Source organism: Carlito syrichta, unplaced genomic scaffold (assembly GCF_000164805.1).
Source record: "Carlito syrichta isolate Samal-C Ts95f unplaced genomic scaffold, Tarsius_syrichta-2.0.1 Scaffold301761, whole genome shotgun sequence".
Classification (NCBI taxonomy): Eukaryota; Metazoa; Chordata; class Mammalia; order Primates; family Tarsiidae; genus Carlito; species Carlito syrichta.
Genome location: NW_007245857.1, coordinates 635,069 through 659,774, shown reverse-complemented (window position 1 = coordinate 659,774; position 24,706 = coordinate 635,069). Strand labels below are relative to the sequence as shown.

The window sequence follows — 24,706 nt, the reverse complement described above, 5'->3', positions numbered from 1 at the left end:
ATATTATTTTAGCACTAATTTATGAGTGAGAACATACAAATACTTGACTTTCTGTGTCTGGCGTTTTTCACGTAAGATAATAACATTCAGTTCCATACATGATTCTGCTAAATAGATGATGTCACTGTACTTCATAGAGGAAGAATTTTCCGAGACCCGGACATACCATATGGTGGCGCGGGCGGGGCGCGCGGATAGAGGGTGGGGCGGGATGTCAGCGGCGACGCGGCCGGGGCTGTTTGGAAACCCGGCGCGGGGCCGGCCTCTCGGGGATGCGGCGTCTGACTCCAGGAAGGCGCCCCTGGACGCCGGGCCCCTGCGGCCCGGGCGGAGGTAGGCGGCCGGAGCGGGCAGGGGCTCGTCCCGGCGTGGTCTTCCCGGCTTCCTGCCCCCCTCGGCCGTCCCCACCTCTCTCTCCTCCCGGGCTCATTGGCTCTTTGGCTTGGCTTCACTTTCTTACTGCATTCCCGGGCCATCGATCACCCCTTTACTGGGTTCCATTCATAAGCAGTTTGGATGTGGGTTGGCCGTGGCGTTTCGTCTCCGTAGTCGGGCCCCTTTGTTCTCTCCTTCCAGCAGGGACCTCACTGTCAAGGACAGCCACATCTGGGTTTTTGTCATAGAGTGCACGGGTGGTGGCTGAAGTTCATCTCCAAGGGCAGGGCTGCACCAGGTGCCAGAGACCACGCCACTACACCGGGCACAAACCAATTACCTAGATTTTCAGTTTCCTGTCACATTGCTTCCTACCCAAGAGTCACGTCAAAATTTGGTGGCTTTTTACCTACAGGCGCAAACGTTTTAAAAATTCATGGTAATATCCGGGTGCAGTGGCTCGCGCCTGTAAATCCCCCAGCACTTTGGGAGCCCGAGGTGGGAGAATTGCTTAGCCCAGGAGTTCCAGACCCAGCCTGGGCAACATAACAAGACCTCATGGCTATAAAAATTTTTTAAAAATTAGCCGGGTGTGGTGGCATCTGTAATCTCAGCTACTCGGGAGGCTGAAGAGAGACGATTGCTTGAACCCAGCTAAGTCGTGAGCCCTTGATGGTGCCACTGCAGTTCAGCCTGGGCTACAGAGTGAGCCCCCGACTCCAAATAAAAAGTAAATAATTATTCATAGTAATAGCTAGTACATAAGACTCTCAAGGTGCCAGGCCTTGTTCTAAGTATTTTACAGAGGTCTCGACCCCCCCCCCCAAAAAAAAGAAAATGTATGGTTGGAAGTGCCTTGCTTTGAAATATAGGGATTTGGTATTTAAAGTCTGACTTCTAATTCAAGTTATTCTTTTTTCCCCACATCATTTAAGTTTTGGAGGGAAAATAGTAGTTTATAGCCTTTGCTTCTACCAAAACTTGTTTCTTTAATGTGTATTAAGGCACTGTTCTGAGCCAAGCTTTATCACATTTGATTTACATAACTTTCCTGTTCACAGATGAAGAAACTGAGACACAAAAGTTAAATAACTTGCTCAAGGTCTCACAGCTTAGAGAATAGCAAAACTGGGATGCTAGCATCTTGTAGTTTTTGTTTTTTCTTCAAATACTGTACGCAGTACTGCAGATCACAACAAGCAGAACTCCTACTATGAGCTGGGCAAGTTTGAGGCATTTGGAGTACATCAGTAAACAAGGCAAAACTCCCTGCCATTGACTATATTCTGATTTGATGAATATGTTAGACAGTGAGAGCAACTACAATAATTTGGGTTATTTTGCTATTTATCTGTTCAGTTGTGTGAGTTAGATGTTAAAATTTTACTCTTATTACAAGTTTTGCACATTCAGCTCCACCACTTTTAACTCACCATTAGTCTTAAATAGTATACATGACCATTCCAACTGCTCACCTCTTCTACCCTCTGGTGGAGATGTTAGTTAATGAGTAGGAAAAGGGCCAGAAGAATCCACAGACCTGGCCTCTGAACGGCTCAGTAAGGAATCATGTCTATTCCTGTATTTATTTTTGTTTGCATGACAAAGATTAGTATGGGGAAGTGTTAAAAAGAGGATTCTCAGGCAATGGAAAGTGTATTTATTGAATCTCATACTTTATATCTTAGAATCTTGGACTTTAAAGTCATTTATTCTGGTAACTAGGAAAAAGTATATACTTATAAAATAAATTTAAGAATTATTAGGATGTATTAAAAGCTGAAAGCCCCTGTATAATTGCTCTTTTGGGCATCAGATTGTGCAGGACTTTGGAATGCCAATATTTTAATTTTATTCTCTAAATTCTAAAGAGCAGTAGGTGATGTATAAGTTTGTATGTTAATAGCTATGAAGTTCTAGGGCACTGTGGCTCACACTTATAATTCCAGCACTTTTTGAGGTCAAGGTGGGAGGGTTACTTGAGGCCAGATTCAGTACCAACTTGAGCAACATAGCGGGGCCCTGTCTTTACAGAAAATTAGCAGTGTGGTGACATGTGCCTATAATCTCAGCTCCTTGTGAGGCTGAGGCAGAGGATTACTTGAGTCCAGGAGGTTGAGGCTACAGTAAGCCAAGATTGTGTCACTGCACTGGAGCCTGGGCAACAGAGTGAGACCCTACCTCAAAAAAAAAAAAAAAAAAAAAAAAAGTTGGGCACGGTGCCTCATGCCTGTAATCCCAGCATTTTGGGAAGGAAGTTGGGAGGATCGCTTGAGCCCAGGAGTTCAAGAGCTGCTTAGGCTAGTAGGTCTCAAATTAGGTAGTGAGACCTCATCTCTACAGAACATTAGCTGCGTGTGGTGGCAGGTACCTATAGTCCCAGATACTTGGAATGCTGAGGTGGACGGATGGCCTGAACCCAGGAGGTGAAGCTGCAGTGAGCCCTAAGCAACAGATTGAGACCCTCTGAAAAAAGACCATAAAGTTCTAGGAAGCTTACTCTGGTGGGTTATGGTGTTGAAGGCAAATGAGATGGGGCGGACTATCAAGATAGAGTCCAGGCAGATTTAATAAGCCCTGGCAGGTACCCAAAACTAATTGATGCCTGGTTGAATTGAGTAACAGGAAATGGAGAGGGTTTTTTTTTGTTGTTGTTCAGGTGAGCTGGCTGAGGAGCCACCCAGCCTAACACTCAGAGGTCTCAGTTGGTTCTAGTTTGTTGTTTAATAGCAAAGGGTATATTAGAATCAGAAAACAAATGGCAAATTTTGGGGTATGAACACAAGCACTGTCTTCGGATAGGTGCTCAAAACCACTATAGAGATAATATTATCTGTCCTCCAACTCCTGTCCACTCCCTTAATTAGAGGAGTTAGGCTGATGGTTTATTTTTGAAGAGTTAAAAGTTCTCAGAATGTTAGCACATCTATACTAACCCTTTGCATTCAGATGTTCCCTAAGGGCACATCGTAAATCAGGCAAACCACTTGGTGGCTACGTAAAGAGATTGCTGAGATTATACAGAACAAACATATGCCAGCTCAGATTTTTTGAAAATGTATGTTTTCTGAAGTTTTCCCTTCAAATTGCACGATAAAACAAATAAAGAGATGGAATATATGCTGAGATTTGATCAGTCAGCCGAGGAGTGGTTTTCAGGAATCACAAGTAAGTCCTTCCACTTCTTCAGACAACAGGATGGACAATAAATGACATATTGTTAATGTGGGAAGAAGAAAACGAGACCTCATTACTGTTGCACAACGTGTATCAGTGAACCTGCAATGCATGTCAGTGACTGTTTTACATTACTACGTGTTAGAAAAATATATAAAATTTTGATCTTTTTCATAAATTCCTCAATGTCCAAAATTCCATTATAAGCCAAATATCTTTACAATAAAATATTTGGTTTTAGCACTATACTACTTAATATGAAGTGATTTGTTTTTCACTATTTCATTACAAAGTGGTCGAGTTTCTGATAGGTGGTCTGAAAGATGTCTCTTAGTGCAAAGGGTTAATCACATTAAATGATGTCATAGCTTAGCAAAATATAATTTGGGGCAACCAAATGTTCAATCTTGGGAAAGCTGTATTTCTATCAACTAGCCTAAAGAAAAGTACTCACATCGTGAAGGTATTTTCAGTGCCTTATTACAATTCTTACTGAAGGATAAACTTCTTTAATAGATCATTTTTAAGGAAATTTTTAAATATTAAAATTGTTTTGTTTATGGCAAGACTATGTAAGTGTAATTTACATAGAATAAATTGGTTAAAGACTTTTTCATAGTATATATAGTACTTAAGATTCTAGATTTTAAGAAATCAATTGGTATTTCATTTTAAGTTTTCTAGACGGAGTTGGTTTAGTGTTCAGAAAGAGTTCCAGTGTTGCTTAGGAGTCTTTCACTGCCTCCTTGGAAAGTCCTTTGTATGTAACACTAGGAGCCTAAAAACACTTGTAAAGTTTGCATTAAAGCATTTTCCACTGGCAGCAGAAGTATTTTTATCTCATTTTATGACAGAGTGAACATTCTTTATGAAAGTTATATTTTGGTCTAGAAAAATAAACTTTTTGCCTCTATTTTTTGTCACTTAGGTTTGAAAAAATGGCCAAGAGAATTGCCGAGAAAGAGTTGACAGATAGGAATTGGGATCAAGAAGACGAAGCGGAAGAGGTAAAAAGTTTTCCCTAAGAATGATTTCCTGCTTCTTCTGCATTTGAATTCATTTTGGGGTTCCTTGTGAAGACTTTTCAAGAATATCCTGAATGAGAGATATTATGGTTCCTTATGACCTGTACTTAGCATAGAAACTTATTACTTACATTTGTATGTGCTTTTCTACCAGCACCTGTTCCATCAGTATTCTCCTTTGTCAAATCACCTTTCTTCTGGATTTTATATACTTGGAGAATTCTAAACCCATGGTTTTGAGCAAGTGGTTTTAGTCTTAACCAAAGGGTGAATTAAGTGATATAGTCACAAACTTAGCACAAACATGTAAAGTGGTATGCCATCACCATTTCAGCATGCCATATTTCCTTACTCTAATACTTCTTGGAGGCCTGCTTTATTTTCCTGTTCTTGTAGTAGATCTGAGAAACTTTAGCAGTTACATTAATGCAATAGAATTTAGATTGGCCTAATTTCTTTCTCAGCAAAATTTAAATGGTCTTCCCTTAGGAAATCTTATTTTTCCCTTATAAAGAATAGGACACAGCTGCATTTCTTTTTTTTTTGAGTTGGAGTCTGACTCTGTCACCCAGACTAGATTGCAGTGACCGCTCCCAGCCACTGCAGCCTCAACCTGCTGGGCTACGGCAATCTTTCCGCTTCAAGCCTTCCAAGTAGCTGGAACTACAGGCGTGCGCTACCATGCGCAGCTAATTTTTGATTCATTGTAGACATGAGGTCTCACCAGATCTCCCAGGCGGATCTCGAACCCGCCGGCTCAGGCAATCCACTCACCTCAGCCTCCCAAAGCGCGGGATTATAGGCCAAACCACCGAGCCTGGCACAACTGCATTTCTAATGCTTTGTCAGCAGTTTGATACTTCCCGGCCAGTTCACTAAGGAAACCTGTAACCAAGTTAGCCTTTCAAGTTAATAGCATAGTGCTAAGTTAAAATATATATATATATATAGAGAGAGAGAGAGACAGTTTAGGAACCTGCAAGCTTATTCTTAGACTACTATCTTCTTTCTGAATCTTTCTAGTAATAATATTTTTTCTTTACAAATACACATATTCTAATATGTTGGAGAAACCAGAATCTCAAGTGTGTTAATGTTTTGCCAGGACCTTAACTGACTTGGTGCTTTTTAACTAACTCTTTGGTTTTGGTTTTTTGGTTTTTTTTAAGATCTTAAGCATAAGTTACATTCTGGACTATAATAAGATGCAGACTACTATATCACAGTTTGCTTTAATATTTAAATATTCAGGAATGAAAGCACTCCCATTTGGATATATTCTAATGAAATAAGTATGAAAGGATTCATTTAATTAATTACATTTAACTTGGGGCAAGTGTGGCCAGAAGGTGCTCTTTTTGGGTATAGGGATCCCATTAAATTTAACATGACCTGAAATAACTTAGAGGTGAGAAATTTTGTACAAGGAATAGTTTATTCTTGCCCTACAAGATAAAAGACAGGTCATGGTAAAGCCAAAGAGCTTCAGCAATGTTCTGATTGTGGATGTTGTCCTTTTAGTGTACTGTGGAAAAGCACGTAGAGTCCTTGGTCCCTCAGTGGCCTTTTGTACAGTGGGCAGGTTGGGCAAGATTCATCTTAAAAATCATGGGTTTTTTTTTTAATAAAGATGTGGGTGCATATCAGCTTTAGGTGTTCAAACATTGATCATGCAGATACCCTTGTTGATGAGGTATGCCCCTCTTCGGTTTCCCTCAACTGCCAATCCCACCCCCCCAGGGTTGGTTAATAAATATAAATTTTATTTCTGAAAACTAGTAGTAAGACTCAATTCAGTCATCTGGGTTTCAGAATAAGTTCTATTGTCAGGTATTTATGATCTTTCAGGTACTTTCCAACTTTTAGACAATCGCTTTTGCTTAAAAAAACTGAAAATTTACTGTATACTTTATGCATATCTTAGAATATGTATATCTGAAATATTTGAAGAATTAGTCATGAGTATTTTTCACCAACGTTTTGATGGTCTTAATCTTTTCAAAGGTTTGTGCATATACAAGGTCTGACGGTCTGACAATTAGGTTCATGAACCATCCTAGAAAAAGTGCTACATACTTCATTGCTGAATATCACTGCAACCACCTTCGAAGTACTCCCATTGGGAAATTATGCACCAACACCAGCGCCTAGTCCTCTCATCAAAACAATTTTGGAACTTTTTCTGGGATGGTCATCAGAGCTGTTGTCGTTAGTTGTTGAAGTCTGACAAGTTTGTGAATTTGCCACCATGTGCTTATGTTGGCAGCACTGTACAAATAACTGTATTGGAACACCCTCCCTACTTAGCTCATCTGGCCCCCAATGACTTTTTTCTTTACCCAAAGATAAGGAAATATTGAAAGGAAGACATCTGATGGCATTCAGGACATCGAGGGTAATACGATGACAGCTTTGATGGCCATTCCAGAAAAAGAGTTCCAAAATTGCTTTGACAGGTGGACAAGGCACTGACTTCTGTGCATAGCTTCCCAAGGGGAATATATCAAAGGTGACCAAGTGATATTCAGCAACGAGGTATGTAGCATTTTTTTCTAGGATGAGTTTGCAAGTGTTGGATCTTGTACTTGTCTTTCTGGATTGGAATTTAAAACCTGAATTAATAGATTCTGCAAGATTCACGATTTGCCTAACTAAGATTGGAATTCACAAGACAGATAATAGACATAAATTTATTACTCTGCCTTCTCCATAATTTGTGTTACTGCTATTAACAATCTTTTAAAACCAACGGATACAGATAAGTTTGTTTTAGCTTTTTTGTTCAGCATTTTATCTCCCTTTTGGCCTGTCTTATCTTACTGCCATTTAATTTGTACACTTCTGCAGGTGGGAACATTCTCAGTGGCCAGTGAGGAAGTCTTGAAGAATAGAGCCATAAAGAAAGCAAAACGTAGAAATGTTGGATTTGAAGTGAGTGCTTTCTTACAGCTTTTGTATTAAATACTAATCTGATTTCTGAGATGCAGAGAGTATTCTTGCTGCTGGGAGCAATCATGTCAACAAATCTTTTTAAAAAATGTTTACTCCAGCTGGGTGTGGTGGCTCACACCTGTAGTCCCAGCACTTTGGGAGGCCAAGGTAGGAGGATTGCCTGAGTTCAGGGGTGCAAGACCACACTGGACAACATAGCAAGACCCCTCTCTATAAAAAAATCTTTTTTAAAGAATATAAAAAAATGCTTGGTGTAGTTTATTGTAGATAGAAAAAATAATAAATATGAAGACTGGACCTTAATAAAGGGAGCTTATCCAGTTGAGGAAATAAGATAAATACAAATTCAAGTTGAGTGACAATATGAAGAAGAAAAACGAGTAAAGCAATACAAAAGGTAAGAGAAGTGGTGTCATAAGATATATATAAGAAAGGGAAATGTAAGTATATTTGTAAGGTCTTATCTGTTCCCTGGGATTGAGGCCTGGGAAGGAGGAGTCCTTTCATTGTACTAGATGTATTTCACATGTCAGTTTTCTTTCTGGTATGATAGTATGGTGTTTTGTTTTTTGAGTTGGAATCTCACTCTCTTGCCCAGGCGGGAGTGCAGTGGCACACTGCTCATGGTCACTGTAGCCTCGAACTGCTGGGCTCAGGCGATCTTTCCATCTTAGCTTTCCAAGTAGCTGAAACTACAAACCCGTACTTCCACAACCGGCAAATGTTTTGATTTATTGTGGAGATGAGGTCTCACCAAGTTGCCCAGGCTGTTCTCAAACCCCTGGGCTCAGGCAATCCTCTCGCTTTGGCCTCCCAAAGTACTGAGATTAGAGGCTTGAGCCACTGCACCCGATCCGATAGTATAGTATATTAAAATGTTTCATTCTTGTGCTCAGAAAGATAAAAGATGAGTTTTGTCTCTTAAGTGGAAATCGTGTGGTCAGATTCCCACAGTCACTCACATTTAACAACTTTTCCCCAAGATAGTCCTCACTCTTTAAATATATTTAGACCTCTGAGTGTAGTCTTGGTGGCCTGAACATCTGACATCAGCCAGGAAAAGCCACTTTGAACATCCTGGCAGCTTTGAAATAAACCTACTCATTAACTCATTCTGCAGTGTTCAGTTTTTGTTGTTTTTTTTCAAGTTGAAGTCTCACTCTGTCGCCCAGAATGGAGTGCAGTGGCATCTCCCCGCCACCGCAGCCTCAACCTGCTGGGCTCCAGCGATCCTACTGCTCAACTTTCCAAGTAGCTGGAACTACAGGCATGCACTACCACGCCCGGCTAATTTTTTTATTTTTTATCGTAGAGATGAGGTCTTGCCAAGTTGCCCAGGCGGGTCTCGAACCCGCGGGCTCAGGCAATCCATTCACCTTGGCCTCCCAAAGCGCGGCATTACAGGCTAAGCCACCGAGCCCAGCTGTTGTTTTTAACAGGCTTGATTCACTTTGTTTTTCTTGTATAAAAAGCCCATATTGTCCGGGTGCAATGGCTCAAACCTATAATCCCAGCACTTTGGGAGGCCAAGGCAAGAGGATTGCCTAAGCTCAGGGGTTCGAGACCAGCCTGGACACTTGGTGAGACCTCATCTCTATAATAAATCAAAAAATATCTGGGCATGGTAGTGCATGCCTGTAGTTCCAGCTACTTGGAAGGCTGAGGTGGAAGGATCGCCTGAGCCTAGCAGGTAGAGGTTGCAATGGCCACTGCACTCCAGCCTGGATGACAGAGTGAGGCTCTAACTCAAAAAAACCCCAAAAAACAAAAAACCTATGTTGTTGCCATAGCTGGAGCCTGAGTCTTCCACACAGACACTGGTGTGGATCTTGACAAGATGGTTGGTGAATTCCTGATAGTGAGACTTGGTGAATGTAGTCCCTTTCCAGAGGTCGGGTCAGATACCTGTAGGTCTTAGAGATGGCATCAAAGGTGGCCTTGGTGAAGTTGCTCGGGGTGGCAGTGCAGCCCTGGCTGAGGTGTAGCTGTCATCAATAACAGCATCTTTTTGGGCACGGGGCCAAGACAGTGCCAGTGCCCCTGAGGACAGGGATAAGTAAGGCACAGCAACAGCCTGTCACCTGCAAGGGATAGAGTGGGATTTACCAGTATTGTTCCCTCAGTAGCCTCTCCACACAGGGACAGTGGAGAACTTGACTAGGATGGTGGCCCTTTGGATGGCAGTGGCTACCTCCTTGGAGCACTTAACACCCAGACTAATGTGACTGTTTGTAGTCCCCGATGGCAGCAAGCACCTTGAACATGGTCCGCTGGCCAGCACAGATCTCCTTTTGCACTGGCATAATCTCCAAAGCCTCACCCTTGGCAGATACCCCCAGGAAGAAATCAATGATCCTAGACTCCTTGATGGGTGGGAAGAGTCAGATCTCCCCCAAGGACTTGATTTTCATGTCCTTGACCAGGCAACCCAACTTGATGACGGATATCGCTCCTTGTCCTTTCCTCTGTGAACTCTGTGGTCATGACCCTGGCCCCTGAGGCTGCTGCCACAGCTTTCATTCCAGGGCCTTCCAGCCCTCCTACTGCACCAGCGTCACCTGCCATTTGGTGTTTTCTCAAAGAAGCAGCCAATTTTTTAAAATCAAGAATGAACTATATTACTATGTAGGTTGAGTACCCTCAATCCAAAATTCCAAAGTGCTCCAGAATCTGAAGTTTTTTCAGCACCAACATGACACTCAAAAGTAAAATGCTCATTGTCAGATTATGGATGCTGAACCAGTAAGTATAGTGCAAACATTCCAAAATCCAAAACATTTCTGGGCTCAGGCTTTTTTGTTAAGAGATACTCAACATCCGTTTTCCTTTTCTTGTCAAATAAAAAGGAAAGTAAAGATATATCAATGCTCACGCTTTGAGAAACAATGAAAAGAAGTTATTACAAAAATATTCACGACGTTGCCAAAGTTTTTATCATAATTTTTGTTTTAAGTTTGAAAATGTTTAAGGAAGGGAGTGGGTAGGTGAGGATGCAGGCAGGCAATTAGTGAGAAATGTACAGCTGTTGTTACTGTATAGCAAATTATTTGCTCAGAGCATCTCATAAATGGTGGTATATGTTAATGAGAAAATCAATTCAAATTGCAAAAATAAAATATACTTACAGTCTGCCTAGAATTTTATACTATTAATTCAAGGTAGAGATACATGATCATATAGCAAATGGATTTTCAAGTGGTTCCGTGTAGTCACTTGTATATATCTAGAATGTAACGGCCAATGTAGTAAACATACATTCCTGCTCTGCTCCACTCCAGTGCATGTTTCCGAGGAACATTATTTCCTGGAGCTGGAGCTGTAGAATCCCTTTCATGTGGCCCTCAGGTTAACTGGAGGGGTGCTACTAAGAAAGAAGATGAGTAGAGGGCAAATTTGTTTTTAGGGAAAGGACGCTGTGCAGAATTTCTTAATCCCACATCTAGAGATTAGGACTTCTCTTTAAATTGTTTATATTTTGCTTAAAGATGTTTATTCAAGCCGGGCTCCGTGGCTCAGCCTGTAATCCCTCGCTTTGGGAGGCTGAGGTGAGTGAATTGCCTGAGCCCCCAGGTTCGAGACCCGCCTGGGCAACTTGACGAGACCTCATCTCTACAATAAATCAAAAAATCAGCCGGGTGTGGTAGTGCGTGCCTGTAATTCCGGCTACTCAGAAGGCTGAGGCGGAAGGATTGCTGGAGCCCAGCAGGCGAGGCTGCGGTGGCCGGGAGCGGCAACTGCACTCCAGTCTGGGCGACCGAGTGAGACTCCAACTCAAAAAAAACAACAAAAAAAAGATGTTTATTCATTTTTAAATTGACAAATAAAAATTATATATTTGTGGTATACAGCGTGATATTTTGAAATATGTATACGTTGTGGAATGGCTAAATTGAGCTAGTTAATCTGAATTACTTTACATACTTATTTTTTGTGGTAAGAACACTTAATCTCCTCTTCTAGTGATTGTCATGTATATAGCACATTGTTGTTCATTATAGTCCCCATGATGTACCATAGCTCTTGATGTATAGTAGTTTTAGTATTTCCATTTTTTCTGGTCTAATTTTAGTATTTCCTTAAGATTGGTGACTAGTTGGCGGATGTGGGTGTAGAGCTAGGTGATGGTTGCTAGCTCTTTCACTGAGACAATATATGTGGAAAGGGGACAACTTTAAGAGGAAATTATTTGTTTTGGAGATGTTGTATTTAGTCCTTTGTGCGTTCAAGTGGAGTTCTCTAGAAAAACAGGAATAGAACAGGAATTAGGGTTGAGGGGTGGTACAGCTTGGGGAGTTTTCGCCATACGGGGAATTGCAGCCATGGGGTAGATGGGAAGAGGCATGACAGCGGGAGCTCAGGTGAGGAGTGAGAAGCAGCAGCTCAGCAGAAGGAGAAGCTAAGGGAAGTCCATCTCGAGGAGGGATAATTCAGCTCTGAATAAATGAAAGTCAAGAAGTAGAAACGGCAAGACCACAGTCTAAACTTAGCTAGAGGGATGTGAGGAGGCTGACAGTAAGAAATTAAATAGACATAATAATTGGATTTCACATGTAATTTTAGTTGTAATTTTTAGCCTCAAGTTTTCATCCGAATTTGTATTTTAGAAAGATTAAATTTCATATCATCTACCTAAATGCAGAAATGTGACTTTTCCCTAATAATTCGTTTGTTTAATTCTTCAGCAGATCTGCTAGGCACTGGGTATACATTGGTGAGTAAAATAGACGAAAATACTCTTGCATTGTGGAACTTTTTTCGGGGCGGCGGGGAGTAGTCGGAAGTCTCACTGTGTTGCCCAGGCTGCTGGAGTACGGCAGGACGATCATAGCTCACCTCAGCTTCAGACTCTTGGGTCAAAGGATTCTCTTGACTTGGCTTCCTGAGTAGCTGGGTCTATAGGCACGTGCCACCACACCTGACTAATTTTTTATTTTTTGTTTTTTGTAGGGATGGGGTCTTACTATGTTGCCCAGCCTAGTCTCGAACTCCTGGGTGCACACAATCCTCCCACTTCAGCATCTCAAAGCGCTTAGATTTCAAGCAAAGCCACCATGTCCAGTGGCATTTACTTCTTGATAATGGAAGAGAAACAAATATATAGTTTTCATTTTTCTCCATGAGTGCCATGGAGAAAAATAAAACCAATGAGGAACATTGCAGGACGTGTCAGTGCCCATGGAGCCTAAAGGATACCTTCTCGTTCAACTATTACTCTCATTTTTCTGAATGTCTTTTTTTGTTTAACTAGTAGTTCTTGAATTTTGTGATGATTCTAGAGCCATTTACTATCAGTAATTTCTAAAATACCTATAAGAACTGTGTGGCTTTTAAATACAGTGCAAAATAAAAGGCCCTGAAGAACTACTTGCAGCTTTATAGATTGTTTATGAATCATTGTTTTAAAATAACAGCTTACCTATTGCTGTGTTGCCCAGGCAGTGTCGTGCAATGCAGTGGTATAACCATAGTTCACTGTAGCCTTGAATTCCTGGACCCAAGTGATCCTCCTACCTCAGCCTTCCAAGTAATCAGGATTGCAGGTGCATGCCACCATGCCTGGTTAATTTTTAAACATTTTTTTGTAGAGATGGGGTTGCCTAGGTTGGTTTTGAACTCCTGGCCTCAGGTAATCCTCCTGCCTTGGCCTCCCAAAGCAGTGGGTCCAGATCATAGGCCACCACACCTGGCCTGTATTTTGGATTGTAAATGATGAAAGATCAAATTTAGAGCACCAGCATCTAAGCTATATTTATTATGTGCATTTAAATTCATACAGGTTAAGATTTTGCATTCTTTGCCTCATTTTATTGCTATAATGTATCAGTGATAAATAAATATCTGAAATTTGTAGATGTGATTGAAACTTGTGGTTTGGGAAAGTAATATTTATGTTAACTGGCTCATTTAGAAAATGAAAAGGTTCTAGTTTGATTTTTTTTTTTTTTTTTTTGGTGAGGTTGTGATTATACTGTAATTCATGGAAACTTAAGATTTATGAATTCTGTCTTAGATGTTTAGTCTGTGAAGCAAATTACTCCCTGTGGGGTTACCAGTACTGTCACAGCCTGACCAGGGTCTTATGCCTGCTGCAGAGAAATTAGCCAATGTATTGATTGAGACAGCAACATCACAATAAAGAATTTAATGATCACAAAACAGCTGAGTGAAGGGAACAGGGGATGTTCCTCAAATCTGCCTCCTTGAGAATTTTAGGCTAAGGTTTCTAAGGATAATTTAGTGGGCAGGGGGCTAGGGAACAAGCGCTGCCAATTCGCTGGGGATGATGTCACTGAAACGTTTTGGCATGCAGAGCCAATTTCTGGGAGGCCGTAGGGTTAACTCCTTGGAATATGTCCCGGGTCCAGGTGGGCTTGTTGATCTGGCAAAGTACAAACCTGAAAAATACCTCCAACATCGCTCTTAGCTTTTCCAATGATCTGTAGATCCATCCGCTCTCTGCTGACCCTGAACAATAAGCCATTATAGACATAGCTTAGCAGGAAGGGATGCAGGAGCTGGGATCCCTGGAGATTAAAGCTGCTCACACCCTTTGACCGGTCAAACTTCTGGACGCCATCAAGGAAATCTGTGTGGCTTGGGCTCGTTGCTGAAGGGAAAGTATGCTTATCAACCTCCCTGGCAGCTTCCTTACTTCCTGGGATCAGGGCATGAAGATAACTGGTTGCTTTCTGTTGAAGTAACTGTACGGAAGAGAGCAAACTTAGGAACGATCGATTTGTTCATTTCTAACCATTGCTATAATTTTTAAGGGCTCATCTCTTCTGCAGCGTTCACCTCGTTGCTCTATATTAATTTTATAGATGAGGTTTTACTACTCTGAACAAAAAAAGAGGTCATCAAAAACAGTAGTGAGTTTAGTAAAGCACTATAAACTGAGGAACTTTTCTCTAAAAATTCCTGGGGCAGAGAACAGTTTTAGAGTTTCAAAAGTCATACCAAACATTTTCAGATCTGCTTCGGTTGAGGATGTTAATGAGGTAGCACAAAGGGGAAAAGCCTCCTAGAAAGACCTTGCTAAATAGAACTTGAGGTTAAGAGAGCGGTGAGAAAAATTGGGAGTAGAAAGTTGTCCTGGATCGTACAACTAAAAGAACATGTAGATTCAAGGCTTGGTCATCTTCTTAGGTTCTTATAGGCTGAAGGCAGGTTGAAAGCTGTAGAAGTTCTTAGGAAATTAGGTAAATGGGTACAATATTTTTAGTTAACCTAGCTTGATGTTTCTGCAACTTCTTAGGCAAGTGGTCTTTGAATAGTACATGAAAAATCTTTCACTTGGGGTTTAGTCGTATCGAGCCTGTTTTCAGTGATTCTGAGACTGGGTGGTGGGTACATGCATTTATTGCATTAGTCTTTGTTACCTTTTCTGCCCTAAGTACATAGAATACATTTTTAAAATATATATTTTACTATAATTACGATGATCCTGGCTATTTCAGGGAGGTAGCTTCGAATTACAAAGCTGTTCTTATGTCTGAAACCTCTTCATCTCATTTCCTGTTTTTGCTTGTGCCACCCATTTTCCTTATAATGCTTGCTGACTGCATGTCCAGTCTAGGTGCTGTTTAGCCAAGATGAGATTGTCACTCACTTACTTTATTTGGTAATAAGAAGTATACTTACCTAATGTGTTTTCTTCATATTTCAGTCTGATAGTGGAGGAGCCTTTAAAGGTTTTAAAGGTCTGGTTGTACCTTCTGGAGGAGGATTTTCTGGATTTGGTAGTAACCCTGGAGGGAAGCCTCTGGAAGGACTGTCCAATGGAAACAGTATACCTGGCGTCTCTCCCTTCACCAGTGCAAGGGCAGCAACAGAACCCAAGGCAGCCTTTGGTAAGTAGGTTCCCCTCCCCCAGTCTACATCTGTGTAAGTATAATCTGGAAAATAACTTTGCAAGGATGTTTTTCTTGTACTCTCAGTCCTGAGACTGAGCAAATACAGGATACTAATAATGAAAGGATGGGACTTAGGGGAGATGTTGGCTGTTTTACAGAATAAGTAGGTAGAGCACAGGCTTGTATGCCAAAACAGACCTAGGTTTTGTTCTCAGCTCTGCCAGTTACCAGTTGTGTGACCTTGGTAAAGTTCCTGAACTCTTAAGCCTTAGAATCTTCAACTGTAAAAGGAGAATGACCCTCAGGATTGACCTAAGGGGAGCCAAAGGAGAAAAGGAAGCACTTAGATCCTCTGTGAATGCTTGCCTTCTTGTCCATTCATTCATTGTATGTTTACCAAGAGCTTTCTGGGTGCCTCACACCAAAATGGCTCCTGGAAACTCAAATGACATTGTCCCAGGGCCCTCCCAGGCTAGGTTTGTTTCGGCACAGGATGTGTTGATTGCCTGATCCTATTTTGAAGGAATTAGTTAAAAAACAAAACAAAACAAAAAAGCCTCTTGGAATTTGTGACAGAGAATGGGATTAAAATCTTGGAAGTGATCCTGACTGGTTGGATTGTATTTAGCTAGTTATTCCAAAAGTGTATACTGTTTTATTTTAATTAGGCAGAATGTTTAGTGTGTTGTAAAATAAGCACTTTATGTTAGGGCTTTAGCTACAGTCATCCCTTGGTGTCCATGGTTGATTGGGTCCCAGACCCTCTTGGATGTTCAAGTCCCACAGTCTGCCCACCAGAACCCTTGGACGGGAAAAGTCAGCATTCATGTTCCTTGGTTACATATTCCATGAATACTGTATTTTAGATCTACAGTTGGTTGAATCCACAGATATGGAACCTGCAGGTACAAAGGGCCAACCATACCTTGATAACTATTCATCGCAGTGATCTTGGGGACTACATTTTATGCTGACTTAATATTTTGACAGTTCTGTTTGGCAAGGGCATCGTTTTGAAGGAAAAGACTCATCTTAAAAGGTGTAGTGGCATGGCTCAGCCTGTAATCCCGCGCTTTGGGAGGCTGAGGTAAGTGAATTGCCTGAGCCCCCAGGTTCGAGATCCGCCTGGGCAACTTGCCGAGACCTCATCTCTACAATAAATCAAAAATTAGCTGGGCGTGGTAGCGCGTGCCTGTAGTTCCAGCTACTTGGAAGGCTGAGGTGGAAGGATCGCTGGAGCCCAGCAGGTCGAGTCTGCGGTAGCCGGGAGCTGCCATTGCACTCCAGTCTGGGTGACAGAGTGAGACTCCAACTCAGAAAAAAATGTGTAGTGGCAAGCGTATGATGGGTACCGTTCTTGTATAAAGTTTGATTTAATCTTTATGATAACCAATTTTACTGATAACCAGTTCATAAATATTACTTCTTGAACACATACTTCTTGAGATGTCTCCATAATAGGATACAGTAAAAGCAGACAATATGAAGACAGGGTGGTGTAAAAATCTAGATGATTTAATCACATCACCTAAAAAAGTTCTTTAATCTTCAATTTCCTATAGGTTCTATTGCTGCAAACGGCCCTACTGCCTTGGCTGATAAAAAGATTTCAAATCCTAAAACTAACGGCGACAGTCAGCAGCCCTCCTCCTCTGGCCTTGCTTCTAGTAAAGCCTGTGTCGGGAATGCCTATCACAAGCAGTTGGCTGGCTTGAACTGTTCTGTTCGCGACTGGATAGTGAAGCACGTCAATACAAACCCACTCTGTGACCTGACACCCATCTTTAAAGACTATGAGAAATATTTAGTGACTATTGAACAGCAACATGGAAAGAGTAATTCTGAAAATGAATCTAACAAAATGTTGGTTGAAACTCAGTCTCCTTCCCTATTTAGTTCAACAAAATTACAGCAAGACTCAACATTTTTGTTTCATGGCAACAAAACTGAAGACACAGCTGAAAAGAAGATGGAGGTTGCATCTGAAAAGACAGTGGACTCGTCACTGGGAGCAACAAGTGCCTCATTTAATTTTGGCAAGAAAATAGATAGCTCTGTTTTGGGCTCATTGGGCTCTGGCCCCCTGACTGGATTTTCATTTTCCCCTGGAAACTCCAATGTATTTGGCAAAGATACTACTACCCAGAGTAAACCAGTTTCTTCGCCATTTTCCACTAAACCATTGGAGAGCCAAGCAGAAGGTGGAAGTAATGAATACAAAGGTAAATATCAAATTTATCATTTTAGATTTGTGTAAGCTTTGTGTTTACTGGGAAAAACAGACTTTTGATTTGGAGTGGATCTGGATTCACATTGTGACATCATTCCCTCAAAGTGTGCTACCTGGACACAGTTTATTAGCTTCTCTGAGTCTTAGTTTCCTTACTTATAAAATGGATTAAGAATATTAAAATCAAGAATATGAAAACACCTGATACTTTAAAAAGTGTCAAACACACATGGCATTGCATATTTAAAAAAGTGAATTAAGAACATTTTTTGAAAATTGTGTTTTGGAAAAAGCTTATGAATATCCCCTGAATTGGTTTGTATTTAGGAGATTTGACTATAATTAAAGTCACATGACAAAGCAGTACTTGACTATACAGTAAAAAGACTTTTCATAGGTGTAGAGAACAAATTGACTGTTTTCCCTGTAGATCTGGATATGCCACCTTTCCAACAATGGTGTCTAAATGACATGTCTGCTGTATGTGTTATTAGTAGCCCAGAACAAGCATGTCTGGGCCTTAGTCCCAGCCTCCTGAGCTCTCTCTGTTATTAGCTCTCTGAAAAGTTTGGTGATGTCATAATGTCTTGTTATCACATGATAGTTGTGATGAACAAATGATGTCTGTGAATATAGTTAGTTGCAAACAGGTCAAAGTGCACTTCTCAAGATGTTAACATATTAACCCCTGGAAAGAACGCTGCCTTTGCCACTTGGCTACCGAAATATATTATACCTAGAGCTAGACTTCCATTGTTGTTCAGTATTGCCCTACCTTTTAAGTATATCCTCAGGCAAGGGCTCTCGAGGGAAAGGAGGAGGATAAGGGTTTCTCCTTTAATTTTTTCTCTGCTCCCTGAAGACAAATGGAGAGAGTCTTTTCTGATCCTAGGGCAGTCACAGCAACACAGTGATGTTGAATTTGATTTGAGTCTCAGTGGATGCAGGATTCACCTCTGGAAGCAACTATTGTGGTGATCATATTTTATGCATCAGAAAGACTTGGGAGCTTGTTAAAAATAACAATTGTTGGGGCCAACCCTGGAGAACCTAACTCCCACCCTGGAGAGTCCTGGGAACCTTCTTTTTTAAAAAAAACCTAAGGAGATTCTAGGGCACTCTGGCCTTATGCAGGACCATCTTACAGTTTAAATCTTGTCACCTAATTGTTTAAGCCCCACAATTGTTTTTCATTGCTTTTTAGTGAGTTACATGACATGAGTTTATGCAACTGCCTTTCTCTGTAAGGGAGTGTATCTTCTGTAAGAGGATCCTTTATATATGTGTGTAAATAGTGTCTTAGGTCTCCTGAGCTTGGGTCCTGTGAAAGGCTCAATCAGTAGTGATACCTGTGGTACCAAAGCAGTGAGCCATGTGGCCATTCAGACAAAGCTTAAATAGCTTACATGGCTTTGGAATGATTTCTCTGATTGCCCTATAAATAAATAAATAAATATATATATATATATATAAAATCTTCCTATCTTCAGCCATTGCTGATATTAGTTATATCTTGAAATGATGTAGATATGGTCACAGGAACATTTAGGGGTGAAGATTATAAAAGCCCATCTGAGCCTTAAGTGGATAATCGGAATATAAATAGCTGAATGTTGACTAATTATTTTTTGGTAAATGTCATAAGCGTGGACATTGTTTTCATTCTAAAGCTTTCTGTAAACTAGAAGTTATTTTAGAATTGAGATGAATATTCCCATTAAAAATGATTCTTATTTTTCACAAAATAAAATCCAGCAGGCACCCTAGCCCCCTCCCCCGCCAAAAAACAATCAGGTGTGCATTTGCAGTCTCTGCATCTGCTTACATGGGATGTTCAGGTTGAGATTTAGGGAGGGAGTTAACAAACATCTGTCGCTTTCTCGAGCTCTTGGTTTGAATCTTAATGAATTAGTGTCGTTTTTATAAAAGGTGGAGATGAAGAAGAGAATGATGAGCCACCCAAAGTAGTAGTTACTGAAGTAAAAGAAGAAGATGCTTTTTACTCCAAGAAGTAAGTCAGAATTGCCAGAATCCACTTGGTGAATGCTAGGGTGCTTCTGAACTGGGGAAGGTAGGGTTAACTTGTCCTCACAGAACTTTCCTGAGCATCTAGTCCTGGGGTCAAGCTGTGTCTGCTCTGAAGTGGAACAGGGAAGAGTTTTTGGCTTGTTTATTTAAAAACCAATCCTAGAAATTGAGAGACCCAAGAGACTAAAAAAAAACTCAAAGAGAACTATTACTCTATGAATTCCTACCCCATGTTCACTGTATTTGTTTGCAGTGTTTGTACTTAGAAGAAATGTCTTGCTGTGGGTGTATCTTACTCTTTTCTGTGATTTTTTAGCTCTTTTAGAGTGCCTTAGATATGGGCTTTGCTATGGTCTTCCCAACTCATCTCGTCTCATGCTTCTCTTTCTTTCCTTTTCTTCCCCTCCTCCTCCTTCCACAAAAAAATTACTTAGTCACTGATTTCAGGTTTGGTTTTACTTCTCTTAATCTGGAGACATCTCTGATCCCTCCCTGGAGACGTGGTTGGCCTTTCTGGGTTTTCTCACTACCAAAAAATTATGCGCAATAACTGTCCCTTCCTTTAAAAAAGATACATAAAACCTGTCTTTCCTCTAGTGATGAGAGCTTTTGTTTTGTGTTTGTTTTTAAATGAGAGCTGCTTTTTTCAGAAGAAAGCTAAAAGGAAGTGTTAAATTGTCTCATCTTTCTCTCAGTTAAATGAGATTACTTTTTTGCAAAGCTATTTACTGAAAAAAAAATATGAGTCATTTTAGAAACTTTCAAGGTGTCTGACACAAAAATTTCAGAATAATGAGTCAACATCTGCACATGCCAGGGGTAGTGGCTCACACCTGTAATCCTAGCATTTTGGGAGGCCAAGGCGAGAGGATTGTTTGAGCCCAGAAGTTCAAGACCAGCCTAGGCAATATAGTGAGACCTTGTCTCTACCAAAAAAAAAAAAATTAACTGGGCATGGTGGCACATGCCTGTAGTCCTAGATACTTGGGAGGGTGAGGTGAGCTATTAATCGTCCGACTGCACTCCAGCCTGGGTGACAGAATAGACCTGGACTCAATAAACAGAAGTATCTGCTCGTGTGACTTATTCTAATTAGAAATAAATCTTAAAGTCAGGGTCACATCTGGAAATCCCATAGGATGTGGCAATTTGTTTTAAAAAACTGCTAATAAAAAAATTACCTAGGCATGGTGGTGCATGCCTGTAGTTCTAGCTTCTTGGAAAGCTGAAGTGGAGAGATCATCTGAACCCAGCAGGTTGAGGCTGCAGTGACTGAGTGTGCCAGTGCACTCCAGCCTGGGCGACAGAGTGAGACTCCGACTCTAAAATAAAATAAAATAAGAAATAGACATTTCTCCCCTCCCCACCCCCCAAAAAAAAGAGATGGAGGAGATGCGGGCCGGAGTGTTTGACTTAGGTTTGATTCTTTCATTAAAGGGCCAGTTCAGCTCTCTTGAGTTCAGGGCTACAAGGGCAAAGCAGGGCAGGAAGGGCGTTCAGCCATGATTTTGACTGACAGAGAAAAGACTGTCAGAAAGTGTTTTTTAAAAAGTTTCATGGGGCCCACTATTTAACTTGAAAAAACATTGTTTAACTTGAAAAAAACGAGGAGGGTTTCTACAATTGCTAAGCAGATTATCTTCTGTTTTTTTGTCCAAACCCAATCAATTTGGATTAATACAAGATTTGTCCTGAAGCTTTCTGTGCTCTCATTTAATACAGATTTTCAACACAGATGTGAACAGTGGTTATTAGAAAAACTGTATTACTTGATTTGTCGTTGAATGTCTGATGATATATATTATTTTTCTCCATAGGTGTAAACTATTTTACAAGAAAGACAATGAATTTAAAGAGAAAGGCATAGGTACTCTGCATTTAAAACCTACAGCAAATCAGAAGACACAGCTTTTGGTGCGGGCGGACACCAATTTAGGTGGGTACTTTTTTTCAGATGGCACAAAATAATCATAATCAAGTAGTAATATAAAAGCTTTTTACCTTGCTGATTTCAGTCATTGAGATTTTCACATTTATTAATGTTTTTTAACAGAGATCATTCAATCATGTATTAGCCTGTATTTACTGATTATAGATTTAGTTTTGAGTACCAGGATAAAAGCGTATAAGAAAACGTAGATGTGTTCAAAGCTGTAAACAAAATGGTTTTTAATTTTGTGTTAGAAACATAACTAAGAAGCTAGAGATAATTGGATGGTTTAGCCCAGATGCAGTGGCTCACTCACGCCCATAATCCTGGCACTATAGTAGGTTAAGGTGGGAGGATTGCTTAAGCCCAGGAGTTCAAGACCAGTCTGAGCAACCTAGTGAGACCCCGTCTCTACAAATTATTTTTTCAAAAATTAGTCCTAGCTACTCAGGAGGCTGAGGTGGATGCATTGCATCGTGACAGAGTGAGACCCTGGCTCAAAAAAAATTCCGAGGTCCCATCCCCAGTTGTACCCTTAAGATAGTTACTGGCAAGAAACTAGTGCCTGGAGGAGGAGGAGGAAGAGCAGGTCTAAGATGAAGTGGTTTGTGGTGGTAGACCACAGCGCCTACGTTGCAGAAAGAAACTCCTTTCCCGTGAGCTTGACTAATTTGTAATAATATTACAGTCATGTCACTCTTGCCAAGTGAGCTATGCTGGCCTCTGTGTCAGAGGTGTTCTTTGCTGACCGTTTGTCTTTTGTTCATGTGACACAGTGAAGACTCCAGGTCGTGCCGGTGTGTTCTTCCTTTAGTGCAAGAATGTGCCATGTTTAGAGGGCTGATAGTTCTGAATGAGGCCATTGTCTCTGTGAAGGAGGCTGTGTAGGTGCAGGAAGGTCAGAAGGCCACTCCTCCAGTGAGGCCAGGTTCCTTCAGAGGCCTTACAGTACTCTGTTGGAGACAGTGCCGACGTCTGGCTGGGAACTAGTCCTGATTTTGTGACATGACTGATAGTTCCCGGTTTTAGATCTAGTAAGTGTTAATATTTAGCATATTACAGGCTCCTTTTGTGGAGCTATAGTTTATATCATGTTGATGTATTTTTTTTTCTTTGTTTAAATGCAGGCAACATATTGCTGAACGTTCTGATTCCATCTAATATGCCATGTACTCGAACAGGGAAAAATAATGTACTTATTGTCTGTGTTCCAAACCCGCCAATTGATGAGAAGAACGCTGCCGTCCCAGCGACCATGTTAATTCGGGTGAAAACTAGTGAGGATGCTGATGAGTTGCACAAAATTTTACTAGAGAAAAAGGACACCTGAACACGTGACAGCGACTGCGGAATTATTGCCAAGCTGCTGCTTACCCCATGCCCCTTAAACTTAGACAGTTTCTCTTCTTTGACATTCTAAGAACTTATAGATAACTTAAAACTTCTGTGAGGAAGATTAATATGGCCAATAAAACCTTTAAATGTTAAGTGTCAAGAAACTATTCTCCCTTCTTAAGAACTATCTAATGTGTAAGAACTATTCTCCCTTCTTAAGAACTATACATTTGAAATTTTTGGGAAGATTTTTAAATGTTCATTTATCTATTCAACTAACCACAAATGATTTCTTAAAGAACTGAAATCAGGGTATTGAATCGCTTTCCCAAAGGCTCATCTGACCTGTGGGTTTTCGGGTCTGTTCCACGCTAGCAAGGCTTCCAACAGGTGTTCAGGTGCATCCAGGAGGAAACTTGCTTGCGTGGTTCTTCTCTCCCGTGGGCTTGGCCGGTTTCTGAGCCTCGCACTCTTACCAAATGCACCTGCTGCCATGCTGTGACTGGGGTGTGTGTCCTTGGCTTGATAAAGTTTTATTTTAGGCTGAAATGTGAGTACTGAGTGTTCATCTTCAGCATTCACATCCTTAACCTGTTGTTTGCAGACGTTGGCCTTTAACCCTGTGGGCTGCTTTCCTGTAATTCAGAAACTGCTTTTTTGTTTTAAAAGGAAATGAACAGCTTGTGGAGGAGTTTTTTGGTTTTGTAGTTTTTATTCATGAGGTGCTCTTACTTCTTTGCCCCCTACAGACAAAGTTAAGATGGGGGCTTGCCAGGAATGGGTTTTAAAAGCACAAATTTGGTAGCATATTGTTTCTAGACCATGGAAAGTAAACCCTTAAGAAAGTTAAGTCAGTGAAGCCATCTTAGGAAAGGAAGATAAACTCATAGTCCTTTGTACCGTGATGAACCTTATGGATATAAAAACTATTAAGTGCATAGGAGCTTTGATTACACGTGAGCCAAGTGAATTCACTAGGAAACATGGAATGGAAGAGAAAATTGTGTGTAAATGTTGCCTTTAACTTTTGACAGCAGTGTATTATACATTTGATATCTGAAAATACGCATTTACTTTTAAGAATAAGATTCACTGTGTCCATGTGGAAGAGAGCCATGGTTGTGTACAAGAGGATCCATGTCACTTCTCGAGAGCTGCCAGGTAACTAATTAGCATTCTTTGAAGACTCGGCACTCGAATTAGATGCAGATTTTAATGTTGACATTTCCACTTTCGTTCATTAATCATTTAAAACTGGTACCAGCTGATCTTGTGTAAAGGCTCAGGGTCACTGCCCAAGGGCTCACACTTTTACGTTCTGTTCATTGCAAAATATGTTCTGACTCAATGTAGTCAAAATAATCGTGGTTAGTAGAGTTGCTTTTTTAAAACTACAATTTTTAGGTGTAAGGTAGGGGGCAGCTTTATGATCAAATATGGCTAACTCAAGTACTTGTGATAGTTGGGCCAGTGTTATCAGGAGAGTCTTGCCCTACTTTTCTGTTGTTTTATTTAGTGGAAGAATTTGGCCCAGTGTGTCTTTGGATAAATGCATGCAGAGAGAGGCGTGCTTGCGCTGTTACGGGATGCTCTTAGCTATGTTATGTGACCTAGGGAGGAAGTGGCAATTATTTTTACATTCACTTTTTAGAATTGAGAATGATTGTGAGCTTTTGTTACAGATGAGTTGTAGTAAGCATGTGGTTGGCACTGTTAAGGTAATATTGGCCCTGCCCTGTTGACATTAGGTTTATCCAACTTTTCAAAAGATGGAGAGGAATCAGGAACAAATTCCAGTGTG

General features: G+C 40.8%; 1 protein-coding gene across 1 annotated transcript in view; it reads left to right on the top strand.

Annotated features, from left to right (window-relative positions):
* NUP50 (nucleoporin 50) overlaps positions 1-23,069 on the top strand; it is a 23,207-nt gene extending 138 nt beyond the window's left edge. The window contains exons 2-8 of the mRNA XM_008055176.1: positions 4,481-4,559; positions 7,425-7,508; positions 15,196-15,379; positions 16,945-17,604; positions 19,542-19,623; positions 21,458-21,576; positions 22,698-23,069. Of these exons, the coding sequence (XP_008053367.1) occupies positions 4,491-4,559; positions 7,425-7,508; positions 15,196-15,379; positions 16,945-17,604; positions 19,542-19,623; positions 21,458-21,576; positions 22,698-22,900 (1,401 nt within the window). The 5' untranslated portion in view covers positions 4,481-4,490 and the 3' untranslated portion in view covers positions 22,901-23,069. The remainder of the gene's footprint in view (positions 1-4,480; positions 4,560-7,424; positions 7,509-15,195; positions 15,380-16,944; positions 17,605-19,541; positions 19,624-21,457; positions 21,577-22,697) is intronic.
* The last annotated feature ends 1,637 nt before the right edge of the window (positions 23,070-24,706 follow it).